Source organism: Podarcis liolepis, assembly GCF_965112155.1.
Source record: "Podarcis liolepis genome assembly, chromosome: 9".
In the NCBI taxonomy this organism is placed as follows: domain Eukaryota; kingdom Metazoa; phylum Chordata; class Lepidosauria; order Squamata; family Lacertidae; genus Podarcis; species Podarcis liolepis.
This window is the reverse complement of record NC_139564.1, coordinates 51,118,798-51,144,290: the sequence shown is the minus strand read 5'-3', so window position 1 is coordinate 51,144,290 and position 25,493 is coordinate 51,118,798. Positions and strand designations below refer to the sequence as shown.

The 25,493-nt window shown below is 42.1% G+C and overlaps 1 protein-coding gene across 2 annotated transcripts; it reads left to right on the top strand.

The window, feature by feature from the left end:
* Window positions 1-45: 45 nt before the first annotated feature.
* CFAP97 (cilia and flagella associated protein 97) lies at window positions 46-24,489 on the top strand. 2 transcript variants are annotated; one of them, XM_083460017.1, is made up of 6 exons: window positions 46-2,567; window positions 6,294-7,200; window positions 7,280-7,351; window positions 16,498-16,766; window positions 21,871-22,021; window positions 22,892-24,489. In XM_083460017.1, the coding sequence occupies exons 2-6, from the start codon at window positions 6,324-6,326 to the stop codon at window positions 23,023-23,025; spliced, it is 1,503 nt and encodes a 500-aa protein (XP_083316143.1). In that variant the 5' UTR covers window positions 46-2,567; window positions 6,294-6,323; the 3' UTR covers window positions 23,026-24,489. The 2 variants fall into 2 exon arrangements, with proteins under 2 accessions (XP_083316143.1, XP_083316144.1); XM_083460018.1 differs by having other exon boundaries at window positions 2,435-5,784; window positions 6,152-7,200.
* Window positions 24,490-25,493: the final 1,004 nt, after the last annotated feature.

Here is a 25,493-nt window from a genome sequence, read left to right as displayed (position 1 = left end):
GGAAGTCTGCAAATCCTCCTGCGTTTTGCAATGCCTGGTTGTGATTTGAGAAGCATGCAAAATGCGCGTGTTTCCAGTTGCATCCTGCAACCCAGCTACAAGATAGGGAGTGATAGCAGGGCGCTTTCAGCACCAAGAGTTATGCAGCCCAACCCTATGCATGGCCGTAAGTTCATAGGGTTGTATTATTGGAAGGGTCACCGAGGGTCATCTAGTCCAACCCGCTGCGCTGCAGGAATCTCAGCTAAAGCATCCATGGCAGATGGTCATCCAACCTCTGCTTTAATATCTCCAGTGAAGGAGAGTTCACCACCTCTCCTGGGAGTCAGTTCCACTGTTGAACAGTTCTTATTGTAACACCCCACCCCACCCCCAAAAGGGTCTCTGGCACTGCCTCCTGCGGTAAAGCCAATTGAGGGGACGATGGGTGGAAAAGGTATTCAGTTTATTGAGAGATGCATCAATCTAGACACAGGGTGAATAAGATCACAAAGGCTGTGTACCTCACGTTGGGGGAAGCAGATACTTATACATATTGCAAAAATGCCTGAGCTCACGCCTAGTGCCTATAAGCTTAAAGGTAAAGGGACCCCTGACCATTAGGTCCAGTCGTGGCCGACTCTGGGGTTGCGGCGCTCATCCCGCTTTATTGGCTGAGGGAGCCGGCGTACAGCTTCCGGGTCATGTGGCCAGCATGACTAAGCCGCTTCTGGCAAACCAGAGCAGCACACAGAAACGCCATTTACCTTCCTGCCGGAGCGGTACCTATTTATCTACTTGCACTTTGACATGCTTTTGAACTGCTAGGTTGGCAGGAGCAGGGATTCAAATCGCCGACCTTCTGGTCGGCAAGTCCTAGACTCTGTGGTTTAACCCACAGCACCACCCGCGTCCCTAAAAGCTTACTAAGTGGCTAAAGTTCTGCACAGACAAGCGCATGCTAAGCTCTGATCTTCCCGCCACTTGTGGGTGCTCTCATGTTTGTTCCGTGCTTGCATTAGCAGTTTCATATATGGTTTTGGAAAGCCACCTTGCTTCTTGTCATGCTCTGTTGTTACAGTACCTATGTACTTTCCAAACCCTAAAAGGTCACATTTCCTGTAATTTGCTAAACTGGTTGATTCTTATCTCTATTACCGTAGCAGTCTGCAAATTCATGCAAGCATAGCAAGGCTTCTGCTATACCATGGCGGGGGGGGGGGGGAGTTAATGTTTCATGTTAGAAACGTCCTGGAGATAATGATTGTCCACTTTTCCACCTAGCCCTGTATCCCTTGTGGGTTGGCTACCATTGCCGTCGGAAAGTTCTTCCTGATCTTTAGCTGGAATCTCATTTCTTTCAAGTTGAATCTATAGGTTTGGATCTTCTGTTGATGTAATCTAGAATAGCATTAGCTTTTTTATTTTGCTTTTTTTGGGTGCTGCTGCATCATACTGTTGTCCCATGTTAAGCTTGTGGTCTACTAAGAACCACATTTACTACTGACAGGCCAGAGTGTCGCCCATTTTATATTTGTGCAGCTGGTTATTCCTGCCTAAGTGTGGGACCTTACATTCGATAATTATTGCTAATTATTTTATATAACCAATGAATATAATGTGGACCTTATTCTCAAGTAAATATGCCTAGATCCTGCTTCAGGCTGTAACCTTAACGGCTGTTAAACTAAATGAGACTTGCACCATGATCCTATGCATTTCCTCAGAAATCAAAACAATGGGATTGAGTCAGAAACGTGTATTGAACAGTAGCCTTGCAACACAGGCGTTTGCACGTTTAATCGGAAGATCCCACTTCTTAATGAGACTTAACCCCAAATCAGTGACCATATTAAGCCTACTCCTTAACGCTTTGGGAAATGCAACTTAAACACTCAGTCAGCCACAACTCTCTTGAAAATGAAGTTTAAGGCAACGGTTGTGTGGATGCCATGAGGAATTAGAGATCGCATTATTTACACTGATTGTAGCAGATCTTATTTACAAAACCCTTTGAGCAGCCTCGTGAAGGAGCCATCGAAGGAGGAGGAGGCTCTTAATGCTTATAGCACACCTTTAAGGGCTCTCTTGACGCTGGGTGATGGCGACAGAAAAGGCAAAAAGATCCGAGATCCCCGTCTAATCTGCGGGGATTACATGCCCTATTTGCGGCATTGCCAGTCGCTACCATTTACGAGACGAAGATTTGACCTTAGCTAGAGAGTAAGCGGCTACGGCCGCCTAGCTAGCCTGCCGGCGCATCCAAGATTAGCCCAGGAGCCTGCTGGCAGCCTGAGGGCACACCTTGGCAAGCGCCTCTAAAGCGGCGGCCCCCGAGGCAAAGGGAGCGAGCGAGCTCAAGGCTTCCACCTGCTGCATTGGAAAGGGAACTATTACACATGCCCACGCGGAGACGGAAGCAGCCTCTTTCCCCTCCTCTCCCCAATCCCGCCCTTCCCGTGGTTACGCAAACACAAGGCCGGGCGGGAGAAGCCGGGCTTGGTGTAGAGCGCGAGGCGAGAAGCGCTCTCCGAAGGGGCCTCCAAGCGCCGGGGCGCTAGCGACGCCTTCTGCCCGGCCGGCCTGCGGTGAGTACCCGAGCCTTGCTTGCTCCAGGCTGCTCGCCCTCCCGCCTCCTCTGCAGGGAGGTGGGTATCGGCGGAGCCGCAGCTGCAGAGCGCCGACCCGCCGCCCTCCGACGCCTCGCCGCGGGCTATGTAACCACAACAAAGTGGGAAGGTGGCGGGCGTGTGCCGGCGTTTCCTCCGACGTATCGGAGGAGCATTGGCCGTAGTGGCGGGGGACGGGGACTCTTCGGCCTTTTTCCAATGGAGGAGAGGAAGGGGTCTGCCCTCCGCCCGACCCTGCCTGCATGAAATCAATTTTCTGCGCGTGGCTAGCCTTCTCTATGCAGCCTCCTTCGCGAGGGGCCGAGCCTTTTCGAGAAGCTCCTTAGTTAATCCTCCGTGCAATGTCGCTGCAATAATTATCATTAGGCTTCGGCTTGACGTGCGGGCGGGCCTTTGTCGCCAGCAAAGGTCGTTGCGGGAGGGGGGCGAGTTGCGCGCGATTATAGTCGCTCCCATTGCGCCCTGACGCATCGCGGTCACGACTCAGGAGGGAGGAAACCGCGCTCTTGACAGATGTCTTCCTAGGCAGCCGGAGCCTGTTTGGCTGTGACTGGGGAGGGCACGTGGTGTTTGAGCTCTACCTCGAATGGGGAATGCTTATGCCTTTTCGAAGAGTGAGCCTGAAGCCATCTCCCAGTGTTAAACTTGACTTTGTGCAGGCAAAGGAGCGGTGGGCATCCTGCATTCTGGGGTGGACCTGGTCTAGATAGGTAGCAGATTACTCAGAGCTGGATAGGTTGGGCTGTACTGCTTCAGATGCAAGTGATGGCGAGGAGGAAGTCTGTTTTGAATCCTTCATAATGTTAAACATACGAATGCCTCCTTGCACGTAGAAGTGAGGCAGGGAAGCACATAGGAGACAATGATTCTAGCTTACTCCTCCTCCTTACTGTGCTAGCTTTCTACATGTAGGGAGATTTTATTTTTTTAAAAAAAGTTAAAAAGCAATTCATCCCCCTCACCAACAGTCTGAAGTGGTATAGATCATTCTACCACCTTCTTCATTTTTCTTTGCCATGGGCCAGGGAGTCCAGATCAAATAAAGCGGTATCCAGGCAGGCTGGAGCCTGCTTCCTTTTGTTTACCTCAATACATAGATACCTGTAGTGTAAGATAAGAGAGTGGCAGAGCTTTACAGCATCTGTTAATATGGATCCTTTCTTTCTGTAAAGCAGGCTTAGGCAACCTGTAGCCTTTCATAGGGACGCGGGTGGCGCTGTGGGTTAAACCACAGAGCCTAGGACTTGCCGATCAGAAGGTCGGCGGTTCAGATCCCCGCAACAGGGTGAGCTCCCATTGCTCGGTCCCTCCTCCTGCCAACCTAGCAGTTCAAAAGCACGTCAAAGTGCAAGTAGATAAATAGGTACCACCCCTGCGGGAAGGTAAACGGCGTTTCCGTGCGCTGCTCTGGTTCGCCAGAAGCGGCTTAGTCATACTGGCCACATGACCCGGAAGCTGTATGCTGGCTCCCTCGGCCAATAAAGCGAGATGAGCGCCGCAACCCCAGAGTCGGTCATAACTGGACCTAATGGTCAGGGGTCCCTTTACCGTTACCTTTAGCCTTTCATATTGTTACATAAACAATGAAGGACACAATAAGTTTGTGTCTTAATCAGTATCTCAATTAATCAAAATCCTAACATTTATTTATTCCTAAGGTTTAGGGGGAATACCCCCTCAGTCTATAACAATTTACCATATTTACTCAACTCTAATGCTCACCTTTATTGGCCAAATTACATTGCGAAAATTGAGATGCGCATTAGATTTAATGGAGCATTAGACTCGAGTAAATACAGTATTTGTTGGACTCCACCACCCATCAGCCCCATCCACCATTGCCAGTGGTCAGGGATGATGGGAATTGTAGTCAAACAACATTGGGAGCACAGGTTCCCCACTTCCACTGTAAAACATACTTCCTTTCCATGACTAGAATAGTCCAGATCAGTGTCGCATGCCTGCCAGCGTGCTTGCCTTTTGCGTACACACAGTTGGCAGCACATGCATCTGTGAAATGTTCTCGGCATCCTCCCTCGCTTTCAACAGTGATACTCAGGAAGCAACAGTGGCAATTATCAGACATTTTAAAGATTGTATTTTTCTATGTTGCATTTCCTTGAGTTCCTATGGAAGCATTTTAGTGGCTTTCTATGTGAGACTTGGCCAGGAGCTGTCGATTCAGCATGGCAAGCTTTTGTGCACCTTTAGATTATATGAAATGTTAAGCTCAGAACAAAAACAAGCAATTCCATGCAATATCAAATAAATGTGATTTCCTTATGAAATGGTGGGGAGGAAAGCAACAAAATCCTCTCTAGGATCATTATTGTCTTTTTAAAAGAGATAAATGATTAACATTATGCATAGACATAAAGTTGGACAGAGATACAGGGATGCAAACTTAAGCAGATCTATAAGACCTGTAGTTAAACCAAAGCATGGGTCACCACTATAAAATTCTGGCTTTGCCTACATTTCATGTCCAATCCTTCTTTAACTTTCCACATGGCAGAAGCCCACCACTCCAAATGGTTAGGTCGCATTGAAAGCGAAATCAGAACCTGTGGCCTATCACTCAAGTTGCTGCTTATGCTCCCACAATTGGAAGCATTCCATACAATCAAGCACAGTATCCCTAGAGATTGAATTCCAAACCCTTAGCAGCACAGCCAATAAACCCTGTTCCCCATTGGGGTTGGGAATTCCACCCTCTTTGGCCAGGACATTCCATATTTACACCAGCTTTACAATCCCCACCTACGCAGAGCTCTTTCCCTCGCAAGAGTTAATGTCTTATCATCTGCAGTTTTGCAAGGTTGATTTTCAAAAATCCCATGCTCTGATACTGCCCTTGTGGCACAAAACAGGTTGAATGCATCACACACGTGTTTTTTTAATTGCCCATTTTATGCAAAAATATATGATAAGTATTTGGCCCCCTTATTGAAGGAGGGGATTTATCGCACTGGCTCTTCCAGGGTTTTCTATCTTCTGAACAATTGTAGTAATGACGTTGTGGAGAATGTGGCAAGATTTTTGAGTGACGCCATGAAATTACATCACCATAGGTCCTAAGAGCCATTTTCATACCTCACAATGTCTGGACAGCTTTATCGTAAAATATCTCCTACTATGTTTTGTTAACTGTATTGTGTTCTGATCCATGTATAAGGTAAAGGTACCCCTGCCCGTATGGGCCAGTCGTGTCCGACTCTGGGGTTGCGCGCCCATCTCGCTTAAGAGGCCGGGGGCCAGTGCTGTCCGAAGACACTTCCGGGTCACATGGCCAGCATGACAAGCTGCATCTGGCGAGCCAGCGCAGCACACAGAAATGCTGTTTACCTTCCTGCTAGTAAGCGGTCCCTATTTATCTATTTGCACCCGGGGGTGCTTTCGAACTGCTAGGTTGGCAGGCGCTGGGACCGAGCAACGGGAACGCACCCCGCCGCAGGGATTCGAACCGCCAACCTGGCGATCGGCAAGTCCTAGGCGCCGAGGTTTTACCCACAGCGCCACCCGCGTCCCCGATCCATGTATAGAATGCACTTTTTCTATGCCAATAAAGGAGATTGATTGATTGATTGATTGATTGATTGATTGATTGACTTGTAGTTGTAGAGTGGGTTTTGAACCTATATTTCTTTAATTTCTCAGTTAGTAATTCTGGTGTTCCATTTGCAGGAACCGCATTTCAGCACCCTTTTTTTGATCATGGACCGTATGTATGAAGATGTGTCAGACTGTGAAGTGGATCACTCTTTCTTCGATAGTGACTTTGAAGAAGATGTGGCGAGGAAAGGAGCAACAACGAAAACAGATGAGAAGGGAAATGGTGAGCACACACAAACGGAAGATACAATTATAGGCAAACCTGGCTTGAACATGGAAACCAAAGTGGTGGAGGATAACTGTACTGAGGAAGAAGACAAAGCAAATAAAGATACAGAATCTCAGGAGGGGGAGGAATTAAACAATGGTGCTTGTGATCCTGAAAATTCTGTGTTGTCGTTAGCTTCTCTAAATTCAGAAAAGGCAAGTACATCTGGTAGGATTTCAGCACAAGGTAAAGGAACGCATGGAAAAAATATTTCCTCTCAAGTTGACCAAATAGTTAAAGCATCTGAGGAAAACTACTATACAGATGAAGAAGACAGTAGCGATGACAGCAGAAACCAGAGGGTTAGACTTAAGTTGTCTAAGCAGTCTAATAGTGCAAAGGTTAGCAAGAATATTGCAGTCAGTTCCTCCTCGTCTTCCTCCTCCTCACATTGCCTATCCTGTAGTTCTGATACAGACTGCTCAGATTCAGATGGTTGCTTGTCAGACTCATCCTGCTCTTCTTCAAAAAAGAAAAGCAAATGTAACTTGGCGCTTCTTTCTCTGAGAGAAAAACCCAGCCCAGGAATTAAATCGGTGGAAGTAAAACCTAAGCTCGGTGACTATGCAGAAGAGTCTGAAGATACTGTGACTGATGTGACTCCTCTGTCAACTCCAGACATCAGTCCCATCCAGTCTTTTGAACTTGCAGCATCTAATGATAAGAAACTAAAGGTTAAAAGACAAGAAAATGTGAGCCAGGAGTTATATGGTAAGCATGAGGTGCAAAAAGCTTTACATTTTTGAGGAGAACAATTACAAGCCCTGACTGAATTTCTGTTTCTCCTTAGAACCCGACTTGGATCACAAATGTCACCAAAAGGTCCTGCAGGAGGCTGTGGACTTGAATCATCTTTTGAAAGGTGACATTTTCTTAACTTTAAAAATATGGGATTTGCTCTCAAAATAATAACATTCTGATATAATACGTATGTCTCTGCTGTTCTTTCAGATCTGGATAAACATTTTCAGTTTTTCCCTTGAGTTCTACGGAACAGCAATTGTTAACAAAAATATTTGTTTGGTAAAGTTATTATTTAGATAGACTGCACTCTATACACGATAAATGTCTTTTCAATTTATTTCTGTTTATTACATTTATATTGTGCCTTCTCTCCAATGAACTCAAGGAAGGACACAGAGTTTTCCCTGTCCATTTTATACTTCCATCAACGCATATAAGTTGCTATGGAGGTTAGGCTGATAAATAATTACAGGACCAAGGTTTCCCCATGGTGCTTAGTGATTGAGTGGGTGTTTGAATCTGGGTCTGCCCGGCCCATCTGTGCAACAAGCTCAAAAGGTCACCATTGATTCCACTGGATATATTTTTGAATTCAGAGTAGTAGTAAAAATCTGCATGGCCATGGTAGCATAAATGACAACATATAACCTCTGAAGCAGACTCTTGATTCTATGTATGTATGTGTTTAAATAGTACATTGCTAGCTAAGGTTTGTAGTTGAAAAAAGAACCTGAAATTTGCAGCCAAATTCTGTGGACGGCTTAGAAACTAAAGAGGCAGTCAATGGAAGACACTTTTTTTTCCCAGCAGAGCTGCTACGGCCCAGCCAAAAAAATCACATTCAAGGGGGACTGGGGAAACTTGGTTGTCTCCTGAAAGATAAACCGGGTGTGGTGATCCTAGTTCACCAAGGCCCTCCCAACCCAATTTTCCTTCTACTCATTTTCGCGAAACAGCAACAACCAGATCTCATAGTTCATCATAACAATGGACCCTCAATGTATATTTATAGTAAAATAAGTTATTATTTTCAAGTGGCAGTTTTCAGATGTTAGGATGCTTGTATCTGATACATGTCAACCTTTTCTCTCTTAGCAGAGGTTCATTGTTGAATAAATTACTGAGAGGCAATAATCAATGATGACTCAATGCTATGTATTTAATTAAGGTGGCTTTACTTGTTGTTATGAGGTGATCGTTACAATTATCAAATTAATAATGAAACAGGAATTCAGGATATGCTTGTCTGTTAGTTTGTGGTTCTGGTAAACACATCCAAACACCCTTCCGTGTAACTAAGGAAAAGAAAGCATCAATTCCCAAAAGGCTAAAGCATCAATGCTCTATTGGACTCAAACTCTCTCAACCCATACAGAGCCTTCAAGACTTTTTATCTCACTGTCTTAAATTTGCCAAAGTATTGCACCCATGGTAGCAACTATTCTGAAAATCAACTAGAGGTATTGTTTTAGAGGGCAAACCATGAATATGGGAAAACTCTAGGACTCTGTAAAACTTCCCTTCTTTACTGCAATAGAAGTTTAGTAGTTGTACTCCTTGGGAAGACGTGATCAAAAGTCTAGATGCTGCCTGAGAACTGTTTGAACACAATGTACTAAATTCACTGGCATGAAATAGAGGAAACGTGTGCAGATCTCCTCCTGCAGGGCAGAAAATGATAATCCAAGCATATAAAATTGTCATGTGTATGAAACTCTGCTGTTCAGGAGTCTCCTCAGTTGCACATAAGTTCACACATGTCTTTCCTCTGCAGGAACTATCCACGTGTCAGTCTTGGGGAAATAGTATCTGATATTAGCAACACAAAATTACGTACTTCAGTCGTAAACTGAATGTTACATTTTTCAGGCACTTTTGAAAGAGGATGATAAATCAAAAGAGAGAGGGGAGGGTATTCCAATTAATTCTTGAAAATATATATTTAAAAAGAAACTCAATATCACCAAATAGATAAATATGGATTATTAACCGTTTAAGTCACTTCGATGCAGAATGGCAGTACACATTAGCTTAATCATGGTTTTTGAATGTTTAAAGATGTTTTATCAGATCAAGACTGAAAAGATATCAGATCATCATTGCTTTAAAATGTGATGCTAGAACACTATTCATATCCTTTGATAATCGTATACTTATTCATCCTCTTGCACTTGAATTCTGGATAGACTTATTTTCAAGGTAATATTTCTTCTGTTCTTGCACCACTGGTAATTTGGTTTTTGAAAGGGTATGTTCTTTAGCTGTTAACACTCCCGAAGAGCCTTGATAATGTATGCATCTTTTCTCAGGTGAAGAGAATTTTATTTTCTTTCTTGCCAGCAGCCCCAGAGACAACCTGAAACCTCATTTTAATATCTACTTTCTTCTCTCACATTGCATCTTGAGATTGTGATCAGATGCAGGCTCCATCTGTCACCCAACTTTTCCCTTCTCTGCCTCCCACCTTGTTCTGTTTGCCATCTAATATAGAGTTCCTGCCTGCTAATTTGTGGCATTTGGGTTGACCTAATAAAGGTATTGCCCAAATACAGACTTTGGATTTTTTTCCCCCCCTTGCAGCCCAACTTCTCCTTTTGCGTACATTTTTCATGTCACATATTTACACAATGCAAAGACCACGCTGTTTTAGCCTCCTGTTTAGCCTCCAGTTTTTGTAATGCAAATATTAAAATGTCCTGTAGATGAAGGGAGCCATTTGTCTGTCTCTGAGCATAAGTGAGTTAGAATAGTACTCTTAGAACAGGCTTCCTCAACCTCGGCCCTCCAGATGTTTTTGGCCTACAACTCCCATGATCCCTAGCTAGCATGACTAGTGGTCAGGGATGATGGGAATAGTAGTCTCAAAACATCTGGAGGGCCGAGGTTGAGGAAGCCTGTCTTAGAATGCAATTGGAGCTCTCTGAACACAGAGCTCTGGGTCAATTAGCAGAAGTGGCTGCTTTACTTCTCAGTAGCTCATTACAGTTCCTTGACAACTTGTATTGACTCAATTGGACATGCACGTCAATGCATGATAGGGAACGGAAGTCTTCCTTGTACACAAAACAATAAACGATAGAAATTAGCACAATAAATCACAGATTTCAGTCCACCCAGAGGACACTTTCCACATTATAACTCATTCGGAAGAGCAAGTACAGCCCAGTTTTGCAAAAGATATAACATGGGAGGAATTATGTGTCATGCGCTCTCTTTACAAGTTAAATGCAGCTAAGCTGCAGAATTTAGCATAAATAAATAAATTATTAGCTATTAATTTTTTTTTACCGAATTTCATCTAAAGATCACAGGATGATTTACAATATAAAAACAAAAAACTACATACCAAGAACATAGGTAAAGGTAAAGGGACCCCTGACCATTAGGTCCAGTTGTGGCCAACTCTGGGGTTGCGGCGCTCATATCGCTTTATTGGCTGAGGGAGCCAGCGTACAGCTTCCGGGTCATGTGGCCAGCATGACTAAGTTGCTTCTGGCGAACCAGAGCAGCGCACAGAAACGCCGTTTACCTTCCCACCGGAGTGGTACCTATTTATCTACTCGCACTTTGACGTGCTTTTGAACTGCTAGGTTGGCAGGAGCAGGGACCAAGCAACGGTAACTCACCCCGTCATGGGAATTGAACCGCCGACCTTCTGATCGGCACGTCCTAGGCTCTGTGGTTTAGACCACAGTGCCACCCAATAACACCCCACCTACATGCACAGTTTAAAAGGCCATAGATTGCTTAATTAGCCAAGGGCCTGGGAGAGGATGGTTGTTTTTGCCTGGAACCTGAAGATAGGTAATGAAGGCGCCAGGTGAGCCTCCCTGGGGAGAACATTCCACAAGAGGGGAGCTACCACAGAAAAGGCCTGTTCTCATATTGCTGCCCTCTAGACCTTTTGCGGAGGAGACACACAAAGAAGGGCCTCAGATGATGATCACATAGGCATGTCCTCTTGTTTTAGAAAAGTTTTTAAAAAGTTAAGAATGTAACCAATCTAGAGATAACACCAGTATGCCTTCAAACATTGTGGAATAGTTATTGGCTGGAGCTGAGGATTCTGGAATTAGTACAAATATATGTAGTTTGCTGAATGCTTTCTATCATTTGATTACACTGCTCTGATATGAGATGTCTGGTGCCAATCTATTATGACGCACTGCTGATGTCATGTAAGCAGATTCTGTATTATGACATCCTGGCAGTAATCATTGCAGCATCAGAAGTGTTTCAAGAGTTGAACAGCAGGAAAGAGGATTTCTCCATACAGTTAGACTTGCTATAGATCAATGTGATGAAACATCCCAGTTTTCAGGAATTTGCTGGCAGAAAATAGGTGAGTGCTGTAGGCAGAAATTAGGGAGAGAAATTTAAACTAATGTGGAACTTTAAGGGGCAGCATCAAAGAGAGGTTACTTTAATGGGCAATATGTTAAACATGACTTGGAATATGTAACTAAACATTTCTGTAATCAAAATCAATCTACGTTTATTTTGTACAGTACCTAGCACATAGTTTCATCCTAATCCTGGAAACAGTCTGGGTGCTGCCATAGACCTCCTATTTAATAAAAATATGTATACATATGTTATATGTAAGCTCTGGTTTTAAGCCAGGATTGTCTCCAGAAGGATTTTGCAATCCATGGATAGGTGCAATATTCTAAGGATATGTGAAGTTGTTCATGGTAGTCATAGTCTTGGTTCCAGTGTCTTCCCTGCAGAAGCGGGTTGGGCAGGAAGAACTGTAGACTGGTTTTGGCTTATAGATTGGTAGATTGGTTTATAGTTGAGATACATAGATGTATTTATCCTGGGTGGGCATAGCTAATATCCATGGCATCAATTGCCATTTTTTAGCTTTCCAATACAACTTCTTACATCTTCTTACAAAGATGTAAGACTTCTTCTTACAAAGATGTCTTACATCTTTGTTTTGATTATCTCACAATTGTACTTTTTTGGGGGGGAATTATATACATAAAATATATTTAATAGTGAAATCCCTTTTACCGTATTTTTCGCCCTATAGGACGCACCGGCCCATAGGACGCACCTATTTTTTGGGGGGGGGGGGAAATCAAGGGAAAAATTTTTATTTCCCCCCAGGTTTGCGCAGCCATCCCCAAGCTAGAAGAGGGAGACGGAGCACTTCGTCTCCCTCTTCTGCCTTCAGGGACAGCTTGGCCCGCTATCCCGCGAGCTTGTGGGGCTGGCGGGGGGAGAAGCAGGCTTGCTTCTCCCCCCGCCAGCCTCCAGATCAGGTCGGGGAATAGCGGGATGGCGGCGCTCCGCCATCCCCCTATCCCCCGAGCTTGTGGGGCTGGCGGGGGGGGGGGAGAAGCAAGCTTGCTTCTCCCCCCCCCCGCCAGCCTCCAGATCAGGTCGGGGAATAGCGGGGTGGCGGCGCTCATCCATCCCCCTATCCCCCGAGCTTGTGGGGCTGGCGGGGGGGGGGGGGAGAAGCAGGCTTGCTTCCCCCCCCCCAGATCAGGTCGGGGAATAGCGGGGTGGCGGCGCTGCCAAGACTTGGGATAGCTTCCTGAAGCCTGGAGAGCGAGAGGGGTCGGTGCGCACCGACCCCTCTCGCTCTCCAGGCTTCAGCGAAAGCCTGCATTCGCCCCATAGGACGCACCCAGATTTCCCCTTCATTTTTGGAGGGGAAAAAGTGCGTCCTATAGGGCGAAAAATACGGTAAGTTCAACATGATCACCCTAACAAACTTTTAACAGATTACATGAAGTGCTGTATCTCCCAAACTGCCAAACCAACTGGTATTGGTTTACAAATACCACCCAAAATATTTTCTTATTTGTGACCATTTTGCGAAAGTTGCCAAAGAACATGCCTGGGGCTTGACTCCTTGGTGCAGCTGAAGCAGACAGTCTTGAATATAGCTATTAAGCTAGGTGCTGATGTTCATGCAGATTATTAGTTGCTGGTCTCCTTTATCCCTAACCATCATCCCTGGTAAGGGATGATGAGAGCTATAGCCAAAAATCATCTGGAGGACCATAGTTTCCTTATCCCTGTTCCAGATTGTTAACTTCTGCCCATGGTGAAAGGAGAAAACCTGGTGCCAGGTAGCAAATCAACAATCCCTTAATCAGGGCTTTTTTCAGCCAGAACTCACTGGAACTTAGTTCCGGCACCTCTCAGGTGGACTCCATAGCCATTCTAAGAGAAGGAGGGAAGTGTTCATGATGAATTCCAGCACCTCTTTTTCTAGAAAATTAGCACTTCTCTTAATGAATCTATAGTAATTGTGGTGATAGAATATTCTTGAGCACATTTTTGGCTATATGAAAGCACTCCTATATTATTTGTAGGCGGGGGGCCAGAAGTAGAAAACTCCCTTCTTGTGCCTTAGGACATTTGTTTTAACTTTGTTTATGATGGCATTGCTTATGAAGCAGAAGCCAAGTGGTCACAATATGCACATTTTTAACTGTTCTCAGTGAGGTGTAGGAAAGATTAGTCTTGCACAACTTCCCTATATATTATATCTCGCAACAATAATTTTAATCTGCTAATCTAGGAGTTTTAAGATTTCACTTTGTTTCCTAAGGTGACCTCGTGTTTCAGTATTAAACAATACATTTTTAACTGTCCTCCGTAGGGACTGTATGATAGAGCAAGACTGGGGTGCTTTATCCATTGCAGAGAACTAAAGCACTCTAATTTAGAAGAAATTATCTATGTAGAAGCTTCAAGCAATGAAGGGTTGAGATGTGTAAGTGACTCTTTAATATGCAATATTTAATAGTTGTTTTGCTATATTCCAATATGTAAAGCATTAGAACAGAACATGTAAAAGTTGTCATTGGCTAAATAACCACACAACTGTACTATAATAATATAATATAGGGCTGTTTTCATGCTTTTGCTAGTGTGCACAAACTATCATGCAGGCATAATGTAATCTTTTGATTTAATTTCACTTTCCTTACCTAGCACTCCACTGCCAGATACAAAACAGTTTTCTGTGAGTAGAAGGGCACCTTTGAATCAAACCTGTTGTATTTAACTGAAGTACAGGTAGAATACTGGTAACTTAGAATTGTATACTAATATATTGGGAGAAACTGAGCACATGGAAGAGTAACACTTTTAATTGAGTTTAATTTTATACTGGCATGAAATTCAGTACTAAGTAGTGTGAGAGCACCTTTTATTAATTTGGGAAAACTCTTTTATCAATTTTTGTGCTTTTGCTGGAAATAAATCATTCCCTTTCTTTACTGTATGCATCTCATGATACTGTTCCTGCAACTCTTCTACCAGTTCTTGGTATTTCGCCCCAAGCGAAGATGGGTATTAGGATGGAACAACTAGCTGTTTTCTCTGTATGCATTGGCTTTCCCTTTTAGGTTTCTTTTTGAATCCTGGCTTATAATTACTTATCAACCTAGCACTTTGAAAGCATGCCAGTGCAAGTAGATAAATAGGTACTGCTGTGGCGGGAAGGTATACAGTGTCTCTGTGTGCTCTGATTTCCATCACAGTGTTCCGTTGCACCAGAAATGGTTTAGTCATGCTGGCCACATGACCTGGAAAGCTGTCTGTGGACAAATGCCAGCTCTGCCTGAAGCAAGATGAGTGCTACACCCCATAGCCACCTTTGACTAGACATAACCATCCAGTGGTCATTTACCTTTACCTTTTCCCCCTCATCATCATCATCATTATTTATTATGTTTCTGTTCCACCCTTCCTCTCAACATAGCCCAGGGGTGGCAATCAACTAAGCAGCAAAACAGTGCAACTTAAAATAAATTATATTTAAAACTTCTTAAAACATTGACAATAGCTAGATGTTTTGTTAAATAGTTGCATACCCCTACAGCTAAAATCTCTTTCTCTTTCCATGAACTGAGTAGCCCTTTCCCAAAACTTATTTTCCTATTGTTTGCAGTTTATCATACTGCTTATTATTTCTATCTTGGTCACCAGTGTAAGGGTTTGGAGAGTCACGTAGAAGCTTATCTAAGAGTAATGGAGGTCCCTATCCATGCAGAGTTGCTGAACACACCATTCAACACACCATATGTTCCCTTGATTTCTGTAGGTTTTGAACCTAATTAAGATTTAAAATTTATGTACCACCTTCTGTCTGCTTTTACTCTTGCCATTTAAGTCCCTAAAGACAAATCAAACTTGTTCAACAATTTCAGAGTCTCTAACATCACTGTGGGTTTTTGTTACACTTACAAGGTGCCCAAGACACACAGCCAAGACACACACCACAACAAACACTCTGTGAGGTGAGTGGGGCTGAGAGACTTCAAAGAAGTGTGACTGACCCAAGGTCACCCAGCAGCTGCATGTGGAGGAGCGGAGACGCGAACCTGGTTCCCCAGATTACGAGACTACCGCTCTTAACCACTACACCACACTGGCTCTCTGAAATTGCTGAAATTAGACTTGAAGCATTTTGCTATAGCTAATAGAATAGGTTGTGATAAGCACCCACAATAGTATCTCCAGTTTTCAAGTGTGCCTTTGGTTTTAGAACTCTGTCTTAACTGCATGTACATTTTCAAAATTATCTATATTATCAGCTCATCATGTATTTCTAGATGTGGCCAAGTGCTCACATTGCCCAGTGTTTGATGGCCAGTGTTTAATGCCCAGTGCTCATGTTTAAGAATTATAACGCACACCATAGACCCAGCTTCACATATGTGTTGGATTCCTCCTTAAGTATACTTCTGTGCTATGTCATGACTTTTTATGGTTTACATGCATTCTGTTTCTTTTGTTTGGAAACAAATGAGAGTTGGTGTGCCTCTTACGCTTGGAGCCTAATATTGCAACCTTATGCACAATTTTCTAGAACTAAGTGTCATTGATCAAACTGGGATAAATAACCTTGCAAAAGAGTGCACTGCAAATATTCTTCGATGCCGTGGTAGCAGCAGTATTGTGTTCTCTCTAGGCTAGCCTTTCCCAATCTAGTGCCCTCTGAGTGTTTGGGCTACAACTCTTAACAACACAAGCCAGCTTAGTCAATGGTTTGGAGCATTATGGGAGTCATAGTGCAGCAACACCCACAGGACACCAGGCTGGGAAAAGCTACTGTAAGCTTTTGCTACGTATGCATGTGTTGTCATTTAAAAGCTATAGGCTGAAAATGAGGTAACCCCCTCACTTAAGTTAACTGGTTAAATCTGAACTCAGATATTTTTGGATTTCAAGTGAAGATATACAACCCCCTTCATATATGTTGGCTTCTCAAAGGTTTATCTGTTTTCAAAGCTTTTCTGCAGCTGGAGAAAAAAGAACAACAGAAGCTGGTCTTGGATCAGTCCTCTATAGGGTCAAGGAAAAACTACTCTTTCACAAATGAGGAAGTTCGACAAATTGATCGGGAGAACCAAAGGCTCTTAAAGGAATTGACAAAGCACTCTGCAAAGCCCAGGAGCAAAAGTACCTCGTTGAAGAAGCCTTCAGGCCCAGCACCTAAGATGTACCACAGTGCCATCAACAGGCAGAGAGAGCAGCAAAGGATTGACAGAGAGAATCTGGTTAGTTGAAGTTCTTTCGTTTATTAAGCAGAGTTTTGCACCTACTAAGTGCATCTATTACAATCTTTAGTAAGTCATTGAGCAGTGTCATTGTACTATTACTATGATGTGGAAAGATGTGTCATTGTAACATACGCCACATTCTGTCCATGTTCAACCTAGGAGGGAAGAGGGGGAAACCAGCCAACCAGAAAATAAAAGGCGATATAAAAATGGCATGCCCCCAACATCCCTGGAAATACAACCGCAGTCCACCATTGTGTGAACTATGAGGTCCACATGCCACCCACATGGAGAAGGAACCAGTGAACCCCCAGCAATGATACAGCCCCCGACTGCAGGACACACTGTCATGGTGCAGCACACCCAGTCTTATTGGCTGCAGTGCCATACTCACATCTCCCTCCTCATTGACCCTGTTCCATGCCCCGCTTGAGTACTTTCCCCTGGCTGGAATGTGTTCCTAAATTTTGATAATGCTTCTTGGGCTGCGTACACGCTGTACCTTTAAAGCACATTCTTTCCCTCAAAGAATTCTGGGCACTGTAGTTTCTTAAGGGTTGTTGGGAACTGTAACACAGTGAGGGGTAAATGGCGCCCAGAATTCTTTGAGGGAAATAATGTGCTTCATATACGCTTTAAAGGAATAGTGTGCATGCTGCCTTATTTGTCTGGATGCACAGTTGTGTGTAAATCTTTTTTGCATGGCTGAAATGCGGCCTACTATATACAAGGGCTCCACACCTCCGATAAGGAGTGGCTTGGGGGGATCCCTATCTACCACACCCTAGGAAAAAAGAAAGTTAACTTGAGGAGTTCTTGAACTGTCGTCTTGGTAGCAAGGAAGAAGAAAATGGAAGAAGAAAAACAAATTATGTAGTACCAAGAGAGAAGAAGAAGAGTTTGGATTTGATATCCCGCCTTTCACTCCCTTTAAGGAGTCTCAAAGCGGCTAACATTCTCCTTTCCCTTCCTCCCCCACAACAAACACTCTGTGAGGTGAGTGGGGCTGAGAGACTTCAAAGAAGTCTGACTGGCCCAAGGTCACCCAGCAGCTGCATGTGGAGGAGCGGAGACGCGAACCCGGTTCCCCAGATTACGAGACTACCGCTCTTAACCACTACACCACAGCGCACAACATAAAATGAAATGGAAATAATTGAGGCGATAGCTAGCAGTCAGTTTCATTATCTGTATCTTTGCTTGTTCCATTACCATTGAACCATTGTTGTAACCATAGTAACACATATTGAGGCAAATGGAAACTCGCATTTCCATGTAATAGGTCTTTATCTAGAGCTGATCAAATAGTAATATAATGTAATTTTGCAAAGTATTATTACATGCAGGAACAGAGAGAGTTTGATTCATGGTCTGTCTGCTTTTTGCATAAGAATTCTGATCTCTGCTAAGGGTTTATGAATCCTAAATTTGCAGTAGATTACATAATGTACTCTGTCTCTCCAGTACTCAGGATTTTATTTTTAAAATTCCTATACTAAGATGTTTAAGCACTTGATGCCTTTCCTTGTGTATCCCCACCCTGCAATCCCATTGCTCTGTTGGTCTCTTTCTGAACCTTCACAGGTTCAATTATATTCTTTTGAGGTGCAGCAACCACAAATGCATACAAATATTCTGGATGTAAATTCATCGCAGAATGGTTTGATGACATTATGATACTATGATTCCCACAAACACCCTCTTAACACATCTGCAGTTGCATTATTCTTCATAGTATCAGATATATTGACATATACACATACTTGGTGAATTTTGTGCCATGAGGTTGGTCCATGCACATTTTCTTTATCAGGGCTTAAATTATCTGCTAAGAGCTGTAGACAGAAATATCTGTCCATGTTTTCACCAAGAGGCAAATGTATTTGTTCTTTGCTTGTTGGTTCTTTTGATATACTGTAATTGCATTGAGCTCATATTTCCCAATTTTAGCAACCACATCCCTCGTGCTCTAAATGAAATAGCTTGACCACACTTGTTCAGAAAAGTAGTGATCTTTCAGAAGATTGACCTAAAAGGTTCTTTTTTGGTGAACTCTCACTGCCGAGTGCTCAATTTCTGTTTCGGTTATTTAACATTTCATTATAATTACCCAGGTTGCATTTATACTTCATTTAGTTATTGGTACATGGTTAGGTTGTCTTTAGTCATTGGTCCCATTCTAAAGTCAATTATCCTTTTAAATCTTTTTTCCTTCGTATCATATTTTTCTATATGCATTCCTTCGTAGGGGAGCAGATCTTCCATGTTGTTTTCTGCTACCCTTCCTAGATAGAAACACATTTACAGGTTAAAACAAAGTTTATAGCTTATTTTGAAGTTTTCATTTTTCCTCACTTGGCAGGTGCCCTTTCAATGTGACTGTTCAGCATCAATGTAATTTGCTTGCCTTGTTCGGATGTAACACTAAGCCATGGTTTAGTGTTACGGTAACAGCCCACAGAATGCCTCAGACCTGCACCCTTCTCTCATTGGAGCCATGAGGAGAGGTTCAGAAGCTTTCACTTCCATTTTAGATTAACTGCAATTTGTCATGTCATCCAAACTCTGACAAACTAATTAATTTTAATGATGGTTTTTTTTTCTGAAACAAGCCAAACCATGGTTGATGAAGCTGGCCTGTTTCAGTTAATCATAAGGAAGATTAACCACAGTTTAGGGGTCAGGCGATGAGCTAAACTGCAGTTAAATTGAAGTGGAAGTAAAAGCTTCTGACTTTGCCATAAGAAGGAATCCACAATCTCAAAAGTCATTGGGGCTTGCCCTTGTAATGCTAACCTATGGTTTAGACTGAGTTATATCTGAAAATAGTCATTCTGACAATTGATACGTAATAGCCTCAGGACACTCTTTCCTGGCCATTGTGAAATAACTAGTTATATATAATATACCTTATAGCATAATTTTTGTATGAGTAAAATTTCCACTTGCATTTTAAAGTAACCTTTTATTTTTACATTCCCCACTGCTCTAGATTATAGTCAAAGCCCTTTCTTTGCCATTTCTCTCTATTTTCCCCGTAATACATTGTTAAAGTATTTGTTCAGTTAGTGCAAGAACATTTTCCTGCGCTCTCCCCAAGCATCACATTGATAGCAATGTAAGTTTAAATAAATTTTGAGATCCTCAGTCTAAATTGATTTTCTCCCCTGCCCTTGGTTTTATGAAGAAAACTTTTTAAGCACCTTAATCCAAAATTTCCTTCTGTTACTTCTCAGAACCAAATATCAGACTGCAAATTTATTTATTTATTTTTTGTTGAGTGACAGTGGAATATTTCAGTGTAACTGTTAGTAGTAGCAGTGATACAGGGTAGTATTTAGCTAAGTTTACTAAATAGGAGTAAAATGCTAACTTGCTAAATTGAGTTGAAATCCAATGTAAATTAACCTTATTTGTTTATGGAAATGCTCCAGTTCATTTTTTTCTGGAAAGTTCACAACAGCACTTATTTTTTATCTGTATTGGGGAAAATGAACCAGTGCCAAGTAATACAGGATATTCTGTGTGTTCTGGACATTTTTATATAGACAGCTGTTTATACTGGACAAAAACCAGTTTCCTGTTTTTCCTGTGACTGTTACATGTAAACAGAATTGGCAACGTGAAGTACGTTGCTGTAGCTGAAGAGAATTTTCTTCTAGAAAAGCATTTCCTCTTTTTTATTATTACATTTTTATCTTGCCTTTCCTCCTTCTTCTGTGAGGTAATCCTGACTGCAAGATTTTGACTGGCCCAAGATCACTCAGATGTCTTTTGGGCAGGGAAGGAATTTGAACTTGGAGTCTCCCTAATCCAAGGCGGACATCCTTTCCACAACGCCACACTGAAGCACAAACACACTGTCTCCTCGCATACTTGCCCATACTAAATATTCAGATTTTATATGACCCACCAGTGTCATCAAGCAAAATGATTGCACTGATGTGTCTGATAGTTTTGGGTTTTCTGTTAGAGAAGCAGGGATAAAAATCTGAAAATGTGGAGTTAAGGTACGAGATAGAAATTTTATTTCTAGTTCAACTAGCTAAAGAAGCTAAATTTAGATTTGAAATGTACTCTTCCGCCTGTGCTGTGAAAAATAATTCTGGTTTCTGTTGCGAATGAAATTAGAGGAGACATCATATAAACAAAGCCAAACATCTGCCCAAGAGTCCACTGGCCAGTTGTTTCATAATTCATGTGTAGCTGGTAGCTTGAGTGTGTGGTCTCCCTCACATTTGACTTCCATTTTGAATAAAGCACTGTTGGGGGGGAGTAAGTTTGAGCTTTTAAAAAAACAACCACATTTATTTAAGTGCCAAATATAAAAAAGAAGAAGGGGAAAAACAAAGAAAGATCAGGGGGCAGGGAGATGGGGGCAGAGAGTGACAGTACACGCTGTCTACACAAATCAAGAATATAATAGCTACCAGTACTTCCTTACAAAACTAAACACAGAAGTCAGTATAAGCCATCTAGATAGGTATCCTCGTGAAATTGGTGTTTATAAAAAAATATGTTCAAATGTAGCAAGGGTGGCGAGGCCCTCAGGCAGTTGCTCAATGGATGGTGTGTGTTTATTCTTGCAAGTTCAAAATACCTTGGCAACAAGAAAGGCTCACAGCTTCTGCTTTCCTCTCATTAATCCCCATGTTTATAGGAATATTGTTTAAGAGTATCCGAACATAAATTACAAAGGAGTGGTAACTGCAGCGATTAGATTACTATTTGGCCCTCACCGGTAAATGATACTTAAGCCGCAATACAGAAAACAACAAAATTCACAATCTGACCCTATTAGCTGATCTAATGTATAAACCCCACAATCACTCCAAAGTTTGACACTGCTTTTTTGTTGGTATTTGAATTAGGCTGGTAGGAAACCTAATGGGCTACTTTACCATTTAACTGTTATATCAACAGCATAAAATTTGGCTTGGTTTAGTTCTTTAAAAGTAAGTTTTTCTGCTGCCCATGATTCCCTAACACAAATTACCGGTATATCATAGCAAAGAAATGGTATTCAGCTTTAACTAGTTATGATAACTGCTATGGATGTCCTCTAAACAAAAAGTAATATTTTTAACAAATTAAATTTAAGGCTTTTTTGAAGAGGCTTGAAGCAGTGAAACCGACGGCTGGTATGAGGCGCTCTGAACAACTCATGGACTATCAGCGGCAGATGAGTTACCTCAGTTCTGCTCCCTCTCCAAGGCGAGGGAAGTCTGCCTTAAGCCACCACAGCCCTTCTCGTAAGCAGAGTTTGCGCTTTTCATTATGTATTTTTTGTAATAGTGAATCATGCTTTCAAGTATACATGCATAATTCTGGGTGTCTTCATCCCCCAGTCTCAACAGGATTCAAATGTGTGAAAAGAAAAGAAAATTACTAAAGCCCAGTATTTAGTCCCATATGCAACTTGCATTGCTCAGTGTGTGTCGCCCTTCATGTCCAGCTAAGCAATGAGAGTTATATGGGGAGATGGGAAGTCCCATTCTCAGATTTTTCTTGCAAACAAAATGTTTTGGGCAACATGACTACCAAATTACAGCCATCTAGCGAATGTTGATTATTTGTAGAGTTCATGTTCCCCCTTTTAAAGGAAGTCCGCATTACTGTTCAGCGTCTTCTAGTCCCCTGGAGTGTTTGGGTTAGGGTTACTTGTGCACTAAATTTCAGATTATTGTTTTTTGTGTTAATATTTTATGGAAAAGTTTTCCATGATAAAGAAATAAAGTGACACAAAGAAAAAGAGAAGAAGAAAACAAAAAACAATATATGAATATTTACGGGGTGGAAAATCAGATTTCTTGATTCTGTGGGGGTACATTTCAAGAGCGAAATACACATTACGGGTTGGATCCAAAGTATTGCTCCACATGTCCTAGATGCTCAGAAGTGGCTTTTTGAGGGTTCAGAAGACAGCAGCAGAAAGCAGGCATGGAGAAAGCCCCTTCCCATGAGCTGAGCCCCATTTGCAATTGTTAAGACCCTAACCCAATATTTCTGATCATAAAACGTGGAGTTGCTTGCATAGATTTTAGATGGCTTTGTTTTTCAAAATGGTAAAGTTATGCAAGCACCTTAACGCTGTCCTCCCTTTTCTGTGTCCTTCCCCACAGGAGGTGCTTCACGGGCATCCAGCCACAGTGCATCTAGTACCGTGAGTCGGAGAAGTGAAAGACCCGTTTATGACTCATCCAGTGGTGCCCTGCAGCGATTGAAACCCGCTAGTATTCGTACTGCCTGGCTCTAAGTTATTTGCACTTTGCCACCAGATTTTTAATTCTGATGTATTTGCAGATTGCTGTAAAGTCTGTGCAAGAGTATTGTAATATTCACTGTTGGTGATTAAAGGACACTGGAAAGTGACATTAACTACAAACAGATACAACACTGATGATTATTATTGTTGTTGTTTTTTGAGCAAGCAAGATCTTTACTATATGTGTTGGATAATATCTTCCCAATCAGTATTTCTGCTAATGATATATTTGTATAAGAAAAGTGGCACTGTAAATCTTATTTATGTTCTTCAGTCACAACTGAAGTTCAGATGTGAAGAGTAGAGGGTGGACTTGTAGCACTTTTGGACCAGTGTAAAAAATATGCATTTCATTTTTCATTGTACAATAAACATTTGCATTGGATTAGTTGCTCAATCTTTTGTTTCTTACAGTGTAGCTGCTGTTTTTAATTTAGCACAGTCAATTTATGCAGTCTTCAAGGAGAATTACATCGCTGGTGTTCAGTATAATTATTTATGAGGTCTTGTGGAAATGGTAGAGTGACGATATGCAGTACAATTCAACTCCGTTTCTTTCTGGTGATTCTTGAAATGGTTCTCTTTGGCTGAGTGCTTTCAGATGAGCTTATGCTTTGCTGCTGCTTCTGTGTCACATTCCAAGAATGATTTTTGATCAGGTCTCCATGCTTAATACTGAGAAATGTTATCTTTAAATGTTTAAATATTACATGTATCCAGTAGCAGTCAGAATGGAGGGGTGGAGGTGCTTATGTGACCCTCCCCTTGTGTTGCTGTGCCCTTACCAGGAGGGGCAAGACAAAGGCGTACCTGATGCGGTGTGAACACCAGATGTGTTTGCACTCCACAGGCCATCTTGTTTCTCTGCCTCCTCGTAAGGTGCAACCATGCTGGTGACGGGAGATAAGCACCACCAACCTTCTATGCTGACCCTTGCTACTTGTAACTTAAGCAGTACATTTGGTTTTATCCATTGTCTCCCGTTAAAGCTTGGCAAACCTTTTGTTAATTAAATGAAGCTCTCCTTTTTGTGGATTAAACTCAATTTTGACAGCGATTTTAATGTCTTAAGCAGTAAACATTTAGACAGTGGTGTGGAAAAGAGTAGCCTCTGTGAACTAAAGCTCTCTTATTGACCTTGCAATGTAACTAACATTTCAGTAGCTCTGCCAGTGTGAAGTATATGCACAATTATGCTGATTGAATGGTTCTTTATGTAGAGTTTCACTGTTTCTTGAATGAAGTACAAATGAGCAAGCCATCTTCTGGTTGCACTTTTTTTTTAAAAAAAACTACTAAGCACTTTTAAACCTTTCCGTGACTTTTTTCTCTTCATAGAAAGCACAGTGTGTGCTAGCTTTAAAACTCTTAAATGTTTTACTTGATTGATTATGGAAGACATGGAACTTGTATGTCACTCTTTTTAAAGCTTTAAGTAAATGATTAATTGAATTACATCTGTGTTCAGCATTGTACTTCTTTTCTGTGAATATTTTATCCAGATATAAACAAAATAAGGTAAATTTGGAGCTTAAGTTTAGTAAGTCTGTCATAGAGTCAAATTCCCTTCCTTCTTCTAATTAAAGTTCTCTCTGTACTGATTGCCAACTCTAGCACTCTGCAGTGATTCCCCATTATTCTTTGATATAGGAAATAATGCTTCCACCTGAAACAAGTTCTATTGATGGTGTATTTTCTGGGTAGCTTTCTGGTTTGTTTGGAGTATGGTAAGCCCACAACTTGCACACATTTAACTTAACATGCAGATTTATGCGCATGGCCAAAAATTGAAAGGTTGCAGGGTTCCAGGAAAAATGACTTTGAAAAATGTCCTGCCACTGAACCCAGTGACTTTTGATGTGATTTTGGCTTTAGTTGCGATCCCCGGAACTTAAACCCCATGTAATTTGCAGGCCTACTGTAGATTCTTGCTAGTATCAAGAGAGTTGCCTCGCACAGTGTGAAGGAGCAAACGCTACATTAAACACACAATATGTATGTGCTACAGAGAACAATAGCCTATCTCATCTCTTTAATAATAATAATAATAATAATAATAATAATAATAATTTATTATTTATACCCCGCCCATCTGGCTGGGTTTCCCCAGCCACTCTGGGCGGCTTCCAAAAGAATATTAAAATACTGTGATACATCAAACATTAAAAGCTTCCCTAAACTTTTAAACTTCCCTTAAACTTCCATAAATAAAGCTGTGTCAGTTATACACAAGCTATTTGTGTGCAGAAAACACTTGATTTTAGTGTACATAATTCAGTGCACGGAGAGCCCCCCTGAGAAACTATAGTTGTTATCCTATGCAGATTTTGGAGCTTCACAGAATAGTTAAACATGATTTGATGTATAAGCAGGAAAGGTTTAATCAAGGATACAGAGGTAACTTAGGTTAGTGTACACATTCATTTTCACAAATACCTCCTTGCTGGATTTGACTAAAT